The 12,076-nt window shown below is 48.1% G+C and overlaps 1 protein-coding gene across 2 annotated transcripts in view; it reads left to right on the top strand.

Annotated features, from left to right (window-relative positions):
* The window catches only part of Dpysl2 (dihydropyrimidinase like 2), a 103,926-nt gene that overhangs the window by 62,198 nt on the left and 29,652 nt on the right, over positions 1 to 12,076 (top strand). For both annotated transcript variants that reach the window (XM_021181296.3, XM_021181298.3), the window contains exon 4: positions 11,113 to 11,277. In XM_021181296.3, coding sequence (XP_021036955.1) covers positions 11,113 to 11,277 — 165 coding nt within the window. The remainder of the gene's footprint in view (positions 1 to 11,112; positions 11,278 to 12,076) is intronic.

Raw genomic sequence — 12,076 nt, 5'->3', positions numbered from 1 at the left:
CAGTTCCTCCCCACACCCTGTTCTTCCTCTGAAACTCCCTGCTTGAGGCCACCCTCATTCCCATCCCTTCCCCTGCTGATGGGGTGTGTGTGCCTGGTCTCCCCAAGAGGAGCTTTACGCTTTAGAGACCACACCACTGGTTGGGAATCACACGAAACAGCTTCCTGTTCTCCCGTGTTAACTGCTATTTCACAACAGCCCTGTGTGCAGTGATTAGAATAATGTCTATTTTACAGATAAGACTGAGGTCCAGAGAGGGTCAAGGACCTTGAGGTTCTACAACCAGTGAGAGAATTGGTACTGGGCTGCAATCCCAGGCAATGTGGTTTCAGTTTCCCACATAGATGCTCTTGCTGTGCCTCTTTTGCAGATGGGGAAGTTGAGGCACTGAGGAGTTAAATAACTTGCTCAGCTTTCTGGACCTCATCAAGGGTCGTGCCAGGATCCAAGGCCAGACCCGTGACTTGTCATTGTCCCTGTTTCCTGCAAGCTCAGAGTGCACAGTTATAGCACTGGTCCCCAGACATTTGAATGAGCAACTATTTCCTTCCATCTTTTCAGATGAGTGAACCCCTGTGGTCTGAGGATGTGAGAGCTGGTGAGTTTGAGGGCTTGCAGTGTCTCTGAGAGCAGGGTGCTGGCAGGGCTGGGCAGTCACTTCTCCAAAGCTAGAGGAATTCCAGGCTTGACACACCCTTTGGAGGCAGAGTGTGTTTCTCGCTCTGGTGAGGGGATGGGAGCTGCTGTCAATGTGGCTTTTGTTCAGAGTCCGATCCAGAGTGCTTGTCAAATGACAGGAAACAGGAACCTCACCCCTCCCTCAGCCAGTGACTTCAACATTTCTTAGAGAAACCCTACGCAGCCCGGAGCCTGCAGCATGGCAAGTGAATGGGTTTGGCTAGGGTATTTTGGTCACCCTTGACTCTCCTTGCTTTCTCCCGCAGGCCACGGTTGTGTCCTCCTGCTGCAGGCATGGTGTTTTCTATGAATTGTCCTTGCTGTGACATGAACATAGAGTAGAGAGGGGACACAGCTTCTCTCAGTGCTGGGACGAAGGGCCTGGGCTGCCCTACCCTGTGGCCTCCTTTGTGCACGCCTAATGTTAGCTGGGAAATTGGCCTTGATGCAGGCCCACAGCTGAAGGAGGGCTGAGCAAGAGTTAGAATTAAGACGGCAAAAGTGGCCACTGGTCCAGGCTTCTTGGCACAGGGATTCTGTTTGTACAACATGGTCTACAAGACCCTCCATGGGTCCCTCTGTCCTCCTAGATGGGTCTTGGAAAGTGGCCAGTTTTCTAGAACAAAGGCAGCTGTGAAGGGTGAAGGGGGTGTTGTGTTTGCCTCTTTAAGTAGCAAACATGTTAACTGAACACCAGAATTATCTGGAGTCACGTTTCTATGAGTTGCTGGGGGCAGAGTGAAGCCATTTTGATCATCTGGACTGAGCGCTTCAGTCTATCTGTTCATGCCATGCCAACTTCAGCATCCTCTCTAGGAAGGACCTCGAAGTAGTGGACCAGTTAGGAACATGAGTGTGTTCCTAAGAACATTATGCATCATTGGAGGGATGTGGGAAAAGCTGCAGGCTGTTTCTCAGGGACAAGGTGAAATTGATGGACACCCCCAAGGGCGTCTTTCATCAGAGGATGGACCAAGAAGATGGTAGCCCAACCTGCTCTTAAGATAAAGTGAAGCTCCACACAGGAAACAAGGAGCATGGCCTGTTTTGACCCCTCATTACATGCAGATATATGTATCTGCATGACAGATTATGACAAATAGTTATTAATAAGGTGGTAGGATTATGGGTAATCTTTTCTTCTATTATAGTGAAAAAGGAAAAAAAGAGATTTAGGGTTCAGACCTGAGTTAAGCTCCAAAGCTGTTCCATCTGGTTATTTATCTTTAAAAAGATATATATATAATCACACACATATATTTATCTAGTGTTTGGAGGTGTATGCATGCATGGTGAGGGAGTGCCACAGTGTGGAGGTTGGAGGATAACCTTCAGGAGCCTCTTTTTTTCTCTCTACCATGTGCTTCAGGTCATTAGGCTTGGGGGGGTGGAGCGGGCACTTCCACCCACTGAGACATCTTGACAGCCATGATTATGTAACTTTTAAAACTTGCCCAGAACCTGGATTCTTTGTCAGGAAAGTGGTAGGTGGTCCTAGCAAACTTTTGACATCCTGATCTTAGTTGCAAAATCTCTCCAGGTTGAGTCTACCCAGCCCGCTTATATGTCAGTTGGCTTCTTTGTCATGAGGTAACAGTCTTGTGTATGACATCTTAGTCTTTGAAGACCTTCTGTGGTTAATCTGGGCTTCTGCAGATCCATTGACAGGGCTCAGGGTTTTTGTTGTGTGTGTGTGTGTTTATGAAGTGGTCTCTCACTGAACCTGGAACTCACTGTTTTAACTGGACAAGCTGGTCAGCAAGTCGCAGAGACATGCCTGCTGCTTTACTGGGGTTTTGTTGTGTGCTTATGTTTTAATGGGTGCTGGGATATGGACTCCAGTCCTCATACTTGTGCAGTAAGCATGTTGTCCACTCTGCCCATTGATCCATCTCCCTAGCTATGTGGCTTGCCTTAGTAACAGTTCTGTTGCTGCAAAGAGACACCATGACCAAGGTGTCTTATAAAAAAAAGCATTCAATTGAAGGCTTGATTACAGTGTCAGTAAGCCAGTCATTTGTCATCATGGTGGGGGGCATGGGAGCAGGCAGACAGTCACTGGAGCAGTGCCTGAGAGCTTACAGCTGATCCACAACCATGAGGCAGTGAGAGAGGGGAGGGAGGGGAAGGGAGGAGCTCAAGTACTAACTGGGGATGGTGACTTTTGCAACCTTAAATCCCACCCCTGTGGTGACACACTTCCTCCAACAAGGCCACACCTCTGAATTCTTCCCAAACAGTTCCACCAACTGCAGACCAAACATTCAAATCTATGAGCCTATGGGGGGAGGGGCATTCTCATTCAAACTGCCACATGGCTCATGGTTTGATAAAACTTTCAGATACTGCCCAAACCATGTTCAACCTTTGTGAGTGAATGAGCTCAAGCCCCCAAGCCCTAGAAAGCCAGTTAAGCTGTTTGTCCTGGAGAGGGTCATTCTGGGCAGACAAGAGCATGGGAAGGGGCAACCACTCTGCAGCACAGAAGATGTTTGTCGCTGGAGGCTGGAGGAAGGCAAGTGGCTTCACGTTCCCAGTTTGCGTGGATTCCCCTTCAGTTGTATGATGAACCCCCACGACCAAAGTAACTTATGGAAGGAAGAGTTTTATTTTGACTCACAGTTCAGAAACAGAGTCTATAATAGTTGGAGCAGGGGAAATGCATGGCAGCAGGCTGCTGGGGCAGGAGGCAGAGGGGGAGAGATCACATCCTCACCCACATGCAGGGAGCAGAGAGGGCATAGAAATGGGGTGCGGCTGAGAACTGTCAAAGTGATCCACATCCCTCAGCTAGGCCATACCTCCTAGTTCCAAACCTCCCCAAGCAGTGACACCTCCTGAGGACCAAGTGTACAAATACCTGGGCTTCTATAGAGCATTTCTCATTCAAATTACTATAGCAGATAGGCAATGGAGGCCTGCGTGTCTCCCAGCTGTGACTGGAGGGTCATATACCCACCTTGCATGCCTACATTGAGTATCAATCAAAGGAAGGTCCAAGACATCACTTTGTGAAATGCGTAGACAGGAGGATGCCCACGAATTGATAGGATTGCTTGAAATAAATACAAGCTGAGGTGTCACACTGCAACAGGTTCGTTGTCCCCTCCTCACTGTGGGTGACTGCTGGAGAGGACATTGGGCGTTTCTTAAATCAGGTGCTGTGAACGTGTATGCTCTTCTGGGATAGGAGCAAAGGCTGGAGATGCCTTTCTAAGGGCTCGAGCCATGGACATCACTGAGTTGGCAATGCTGACCGTTTTTCTCCCTTGCTCCCAACTTCCATCTCTAGTTGGTCTCCTAGAGTCATTTTCCTGCAGCTTGGAAGGAATGGGTCACTTCCTCCTACCAGGCACAACCCATGAGAAGGCATGGGTAGGTGGACTTCGGAGGTGGGCAGCTCCATGTATCTTGTGACAGGGAGCTTCCTTTGTGAGACGGAGACTATCACTGGTGTCTCCCATTTAAGGTGTTTATAGGGGGATGGGGTGGATTTTGCCTGGTACTGGAGCCATCCCTCAGGCTCCGTTGTCTGGCAAGTGCTAGGACCAAGACAGGCTCTGAGGGAGATTGAAGGCAGATGAAGGTTAGGGGAGAGGGGAAGAGGTGAGGAGACCCAGCTTGTGGCCCACTGTTGAGTTGTTCAGACTGCCTCCTGAGGACATATCAGAAGTGGGAATGGAAGCCAGAGAATTGTGCAGACTTGGATGTTGGGAGAAGGGTGTGAGTCATCTTTCTGTACCATTTTTTAAAACTGCATGTGAAGGCTTGTGGGGAGAGGGTCCAGTGGGTAAATGACTTGTCATGTCAGAGTGTGGGTTCCTAGCATCCATGTGAATGTTCGATAAGCATGGCGGCCCACCCTTAATTCCAGCACCTGGGAGGTGAAAAGCGAATCCCCACAGCTAGCTGGCTGGCTCTACTAGCCAAACTGGTGAGTTCTGGGTTCAGGTGGAATAGCCTGTCTCAGCATAGAGTGATTGAGCAAGACGTCTGATGGTAACCTCTGACCTCAACATGCAAATACACAAGGATGCACACTCACCAGTATACACACGTGAACACACACCACTACATAACAAACAAATGAAAACTGCACTTGAGCCTACAACAATTTTTTTTTTTAAAGAAAAGGTTAAAATTGTTGAGTCTTTGAGATACTGCAAATTCCAAAGGGATTTTTTATTCAGGGTTTTCAAGTTGCTGTGTATTTCTTTGGGTCTTTAAGATTTTGCTCACGTCCCAAGAGCATAAGTATGGGGTAGCAGAGCCACTGCAGGTCCTGAAGAGGAATAAAGTGCTGGCTCACGCTGCAGTGGCTGCCCTTGGAAGCAGCAGAGGAGACCCAGAAGACCACGCTGTGTACACTTCTGCTTTATGTGAACTGACAGCGATTAGATTAGTGGCTGCTTTGGGCTGATGAGCAGGAAGGGGTGGGGAGGGACTGCTAGCGTTCCTTTTGCTTTTTTTCTTAATGGGGAGGTGTTTTAAAATTAGATGTGACGATGCTTGTACAGAAACATGGATATCCTAAAAATATTGAGTTGTGCCCTTAACTGGGTGAGTTTTGTGTTATATCTCAGTTAGGCTCCCCAAAAGAAGTAGGATCCTTTGGAGGTTTTTATAGAAATACTCCAGGCAATACTACAGGTCCAGCACCGTTTATCTGAAGTGCTTGGGACCAGAAGGGTTTCAAATTTCAGAGTGAGGTATTTGGACATATATAATGAGTTATCTTGAAGATGGGGTCCAGGACCCGGTCTAAACATGAAATTCCTATGTAATCTTTCTTATTGACTTTATATACTGTTCATGGGCATTTTTTTGTGTGTCACAGTCTCATGTATCCTGTATCCCAGGCTGGCTTCCAACTTGCTTTGATCCATCAGCTTCCTTTACCTCCTACATGCTGGGTTTACAGACCTAGTTTTTTGAGTACGGGGGCATAGGCATGTTAAGAAAGCCTTCTACCAACGAAGCTCCTTCCCTGGCCCCTGAAAGCAATTCTGTACAATCCGTTAACATGCCTGCAATATGAGGTCAGCGTGGAACTTTCCATACGTGTCAAGATATTTCAGATTCTGGAGCAGTTTGGGTTTAGGCCTTTCAGAATTAAGAACTGACAACTTGTAGTCAGTCATTCTCTGGGAAGCCCGGGATTTTCATTGAAAGCGTGTGTCCAGATTCAGCCGATGGTTCCAGGGCACGCTCTGGGCATCTATGGACTCTGTGGCAATGCTCTAAGGAGGGCAGAAAAGGCAGCGTATGCAAGGCATTTCACAGATACTTTCCCCATGCCCCATATGTACCCTCAGCTCTGCGTGGAGGGGAGCCTTGTGCCTGTTTAGTAGATGAATCCAGGAACCCCCCCAAAAAACAACAGCAAGGAAGGCCACCGGAGGAAGCAGGCCCATGTCTTGGGGTGCTTTGACTCTAATGTTCACCTTCTTGCTGTTGCTGGCTGCTTGGTGGGTGGCTATTCCTTTCTCACAGGGCCCGCTAGCCCAGGAAGGTCATCGTACAGATGATCTGTGAGTGATGTTTTCCGGATTGCATCCTCAGTAAGGACCCTCGGTCCCTCCGGAAATGATCCTGACCTTCTGCCCTGTTTCTGAGGAACAGCTCTTCCCTGGAGACCTTCCATGGAAGGAGAACGGTGGGAAAGCTCCCGAAGGCCTTTCAGGGACACATTTGCAAGTGTCACTAGCTTAGAGGACACATGTTTGTCTCTCAGAAGTGCTGGGCTCCCTAATCAGATACCAACTTCGGTTGTGCCTATAGAGGGCCTAGCCTTGTAGCCCCGGGAGCCTGGTCGTGTTTTGAAGGTGGCATTACCATTGTGTGGTGAACAGGCCCCTCAAAGGCCTGAGTGGGTGGGAGTGGAAGGAGAGGCAAATGGAAAAACAGTCTACACTCAGCCAGATTTAGAATGGCTGCTTATCAGAAACTCCCTTCCCCAGGTCACTGCCTGGACCCGTGATTCCAGAATGGGGGCAAGGAAAGGGTGAGGCCACAGATGGGTGTGTACACCCAAGGAGCTTCTCGTGTTCCTTGAGGATGGAGAAGCATGGCGTCACATTGTCTGAGTCCCTTTGTGGGTCCTGTTACTGGTCTGAAGGTATCCCTGGCCACTGTCCCTACTGCCTTGTGGAGTGGAGGCTGAGCCACAGCCCGATCCTTGCTTGAGCTGCCCTGAGGGGCAAGCATCCTACACAGAGCACCCTACCCAGGAATCTCAGCTTCCTTAGGTAGAGAGATATCAGACAGATCTCGTGGAAAGAAGCATGCAGTTGAAAGAAACGTTTTTTTTCTCATAAAAATGAGAGGCCCGACCATGTAGTTCAATCGTTCATAGAGGTCTTGCCTACGACACACTCGGTCTGACGTCCAGCACTGGGGGAGTGAGAGGGGGGGAGAGGAATATGAGGAATATGCATGTGTTTAATGCTCAGGAACTTCTATCACCAAATCTTAAAACATAGGGTCTTAAAGGGTGTTCTGGGGTTGGAGAGATGGCTCAGTGGTTAGCAAGCACTTGCTGCTCTTCTAGAGAACCTAGGTTTGGCTCTCAGCCCCCACAGGTTGACTCACAGCCGCCTGTCATTCTAGTTCTGGGGGTCCTGTGCTCTCTTCTGGCCTCTGTGGGCACTAGGTACACAGGTGGTGCACAGACTTCCATGGAAGGTAAAACACCACACACACAAACTGAAAATAAGTCTTCAAGAAGAAGAGTACCTCAAAGCAGCTCTGTTTCCTGCTGACAGGATAAATGGGGCAAAAGGGAACCAGTCTAGGGGAAGGGCTTAGACTTTATTCTCTGAGCTGGGCCAATCAAGACATTCAGTGTGTAGGTATAAATTATTTTATCCAATCCAATATTAAGATATTTACAATAATCCTCATCCTCCCTGGGATGAACATTATTATTCCCAGACTGAGCATTGCTGCGTTCAGTGTCCTTTTGAGAGAAGATGCGGCTTGTTGGTCCCTAAGGAAGGAGAGCTCCTTGATGTCAAACTTCCTGGGTGTGGCCCTGAACTGAAGTCTAGCTGATGCACAAGGCTTTCAAAATGTTATCTACAGAGGCATGCACACATACAAGCAAACATGCATGCATGCATATGATACTAACAAAGCATCTATGCAGGTCTGCACATGTGTACATATGATGCATTTATATATGTATGTCTTCACATATATGAACATGTAACATACAGCCTTGTTCTTGATTTCATTCTATGGGCCACCATTCTTTTTCCCTTCCCCCTAGTCATCCATTCCTCTTGTTTCTGTGTGATGGGGTCTTCTTATATTGGAAGGTTTCATTGTTGTCCACTTGGTATTTTTTTAGGCAGGGTGTCACTGTGTGTTTCTGGTTGACTTACGCACTCTGTAGCCCAGGCTGGCCTCAAACTTGCCAAGCTCCTCCTATCTTCAACACCTGCATGCTGAGAATGCAGATGTGTCAGCCAGGACTGGCTTGGGTATCTTTTTAAAGCCACCTTTAAGCTTTTGGGAAAGAGACTATAAACAAGGAAATAGAATAAAATACAATAGAAAAAAGTTATAGAGAAAATGTACCAGATTGAGTTGGTTGGTTTAGGGGAGACTGGTGGGGGTAATTGAGTAGATGTGCTAGTAACTTAAAATTATTTCTATTTTAGAAAAGCCGGCTTTGAAGAAGGCAGTTTTCCTTTGTGCTCCATGCGGTCTGATGGGAGAAACATTCCTTGTCCAGCAGGGTGGGGCATGAGGGTCTCTAGGCTTCATAGCAGCCTTCTGGGTTGCATGGGAAAGCTGACCCTGTTACCAGGAGAGCATAGTTGACTCATCAGATCCAAAGATTCTGCATCTGTGGATTTAGTTAATTCTGGGTTCAGCCAAACCACAAATTAAAAAAAAGTTTGGAAAACATTTCTGGAAAGTTTCAAAATGCAAAAATTGAAATTTGCCTTAATGTTAGTATTAATAACAGGTCAACTCAGGTGGAGCGCTATGTGTCACTGCACCAGGTACTGCAAGCAAACAAGATAGCGAGGGTACAAGGCACAGGGAGAGGGTCTGGAGTGGAGCCCAGGTGTAGCATGCTGGGGTCCTGGGGTCAATTCTCAGCCTCCTTACAAAAGTACACGGATCTCGTGGGATGCACACTCTATGCCAAAATTTATGCAAGGAACTTGGGTATTTACAGATTTTGGTGTCTTAGGGTTATCAGAGAATGCTGCTCACCGATACTGAGGGTGTACCTGAACCCCATTTACATTTTCAGCAAAATGAAAGGTGAGGTTTGGGTGCCAAGGAGTGGGCATGCCTTGAGCTGCTTCTGTATCTGAACACTGTACCTGCTCTGAGGAGCTCACAACTGTACTGTGTGTGTGTGTGTGTGTGTGTGTGTGTGTGTGTGTGTGTGTGTGTGTGTGTGTGTGTTGTGCTCAGAAGCCTTTGCAGATGATAGTGAGACCCAAGATGGTGAGCGTTCATGAGCTTGGTGGGGAGGTGGTGCCAGGTGAAGAGCCAAGGGCGTGGATTTGAGTGAGGGGCACTGCCTGAGCTCGGAGCGAGGGGTGGTCAGGAACAGGGTGAGTCAGAGGAGTAAGACCGAGCTGGGGGCAGAGAATACGGAGGACACTGGAGACATCTGCAGGGGGTCGCAGCCAGCTGTGCTCAGGGGAGATGTTTGAGTTGTCCTTCCTGGCAGACGTGCATGAGGGCTGCAGCTGCAGCTCAAGGGTCTTACAAGGTCTCTGTGGGTGAGGCCGGCTGTAGCCACAGACAGTCTAAGTGCTCGCTGCTAACAAGTGATGTTTTTGTTGTTGTCGGGGAGTGGGGTGGAATAGGGAACACAGTTGAGGGAGGAAAATTGGAATTGTCTTGACAGAGTTTCTAGGGAAGCCTTTTGCTAAAGCCGTTATCAGCTGACACCATGTTCTAGATACTAGGTAGCTGTGGATCCCTTTCATTGCATAGACAGGTCTTTATGCCTGTGCCTGGGAAGACCCCAGTGAGTGAGTGGTGCAAAAAGAGTTCTCTCAAAAGAACTTAGAAGCATGTTAAAAAATATATTTATTTTAATTGCCATCTAGTAATGACGTGGGCTTACAGGGTGCAGTGTGACATTCAATACATGTACATAATTTATAATGATTAGGCAAGGGTAGCTGCTGTGCCTCGTGACTGTATCTCTGATTTGTATGAAGCCAAGTTAAGCCAATCACAACTTAGTTGCATCTGCAAGTTTTGATCCTGAGTGTAGGAAATTAATATTTCATATGGAGGAATAGCTTCTGGCTTTAGGTGCCCAGAGACCTGAGCTCTTTTTCCTTATTGCTGCATGAGTTTTATTGAACCTTGGACAACTAATTTTAGTGCTTTTGTGTGTGTGTGTGTGTGTGTGTGTGTGTGTGTGTGCATGTATACAGAAGATAGGTGACAATAGTTCCACAAAACCTCATGTCCTCAAGGAAGCTGGGCAAGAATCCTCCAGGGAACCTATGAGAGATAATAACATGTGCCAAGGCCTGGGGTAGAGGAACTATCCTGATGTAACAACTGAAAGATAGCTTGCAGATAGAGTACGTGGCAGAGATTGGGTCATGCTGTGGAGGTCAGCCAGGATCTCACAGAGCTTGTTGGGGACTTTAATCAGCGTCTACAACGTGGGAGGAAGGCCCTGGATGATTTAGATTAAGGAGCAATGTCAGGTTGATAGACTTCCTGACTATGTGTGATCTTCATAACAGAGTCAGTAGGAAATACAATCCCCTTTAAACGCAGCACTGAGACTTAGGGCGGCAGGATAATGTACCCAAGGACACCTGCGGGTGACCACTGGAGCCCCGGGAACAAACTGTGTAGCCTGAGTTCATGGTCATTGGTCCAAAGTATCAGCCTACTGTAGTAATAATATTACAGCAAGCTCAGCTTCAAAATGCTTTGAACCCTTAAGATGAAAGATTGTCCTTCAATTATGGAGTGGAATTACACGGGAGAAACCTGAGTGGCCAGGAGTGAGTGGTTCTGCTGGGTGTTTTAGAAAGGCCTATCGTGCATGGCTCCACTCCAGCCTCGCTGAGGCCCAGCTATCTACTGGGGCGTCTCACAGCAGCTAGCAGCACAAAGAAGGGTTTGGCTCCTCTTGCTGGCCCCCTGACACTGCTGTTGTCCATAAGGACTCATTGTCCTTGGAATGTGCCCCGGGTCTCACTCAGATAAATCGGATCTGAGTCTTTCATGCGTGGTTTCACTTGCTGGCTAGTCCAGTGCCAAGTTTCTCCCTGTTGGGTGCTCAGTTGGCTTAAGTGCATTCCTAGACATTGTTGGAGAGATCCCTGTCTCCAGTGGGGACCCAGGGGGCTCAGTTCAGGGTTCAAGTGGGTAAGCACCTGCTCTTGAGTTTCTTACGATGATGGATGGCATATGTCTGTTTCTTCCTAGTTGACCATGTTGTTCCTGAGCCCGGGACAAGCCTATTGGCTGCCTTTGATCAGTGGAGGGAGTGGGCTGACAGCAAGTCCTGCTGTGACTATTCGCTGCATGTGGACATCACTGAGTGGCACAAGGGCATCCAGGAGGAGATGGAAGCTCTGGTGAAGGACCACGGTAGGTCATGCTTTGTTCTAACCCAAAGCCTTCCTCGAGCAAGCATGTGGGTGGGCAGTTGGGACTACAGCTTATGCTGATTGTGGGGGCCCTACCCCAGCACGGGGAGCATAAGCCTTTATGGACAAGACAGCGTGGCTTTCCCCTGGGGTTCCTTCTTGGTTAACAGCTTCCTAGAGATCACTGGCTTGAGGGACTGGTACCAAGGATTAATTGGTCCTCCAAAGCCCAGTGAAGCAGTAGGAGCTGTCTTTGGAGTTTTGAGGCAAACAAATCACACAGATCTGGAAGAAGGAGGCTAGCTCAGTAGGTGATGAGTCTTCAAACCTGAGACAACATGAGGAGCCTTTTCTGCTTCAAAGAATCCCAGGAATTGCGGGGGAACGGTTCACAGGAAGGCCAGAGGGGTCCTCATTTACCTTGGGGTGCCCAAGGACTCCTATCCACAGGAGTCTTTGGGGTTGGGCTTAGGGAGTGGAGCTGAAGGACATGGTTTTCCTGAGCCCCCTTCAGATTAGCTATGGATTAGGTCCTAGGAGTCACTCATTGATCACAGGGTCTTGACTTGTGGGGAAGCTTTTGTGGGGAAAATCTCTTTTTGTTCTTAGAGGTTCAGAGTCTGAAATAGTGTATGCTGTGAATCAGACGGCAAATCTCTAGGCTGGGAACAGACAGGAGCAGCCTCCAGGGAGGTGCTACAAAACTCTAGAGTAGGAAGCCAGCTTGTCATAGACTAACTGTGACCTTGGGCAATTCATGTCAACTTTGAATTCTAATATTTTGAAAATCTCTCTTGTGA

The sequence above is a fragment of the Mus caroli genome, unplaced genomic scaffold, assembly GCF_978045245.1.
Source record: "Mus caroli unplaced genomic scaffold, Mus_caroli_1 scaffold_12, whole genome shotgun sequence".
NCBI classification, from domain to species: Eukaryota; Metazoa; Chordata; class Mammalia; order Rodentia; family Muridae; genus Mus; species Mus caroli.
This window is presented reverse-complemented; position numbering and strand designations above follow the sequence as displayed.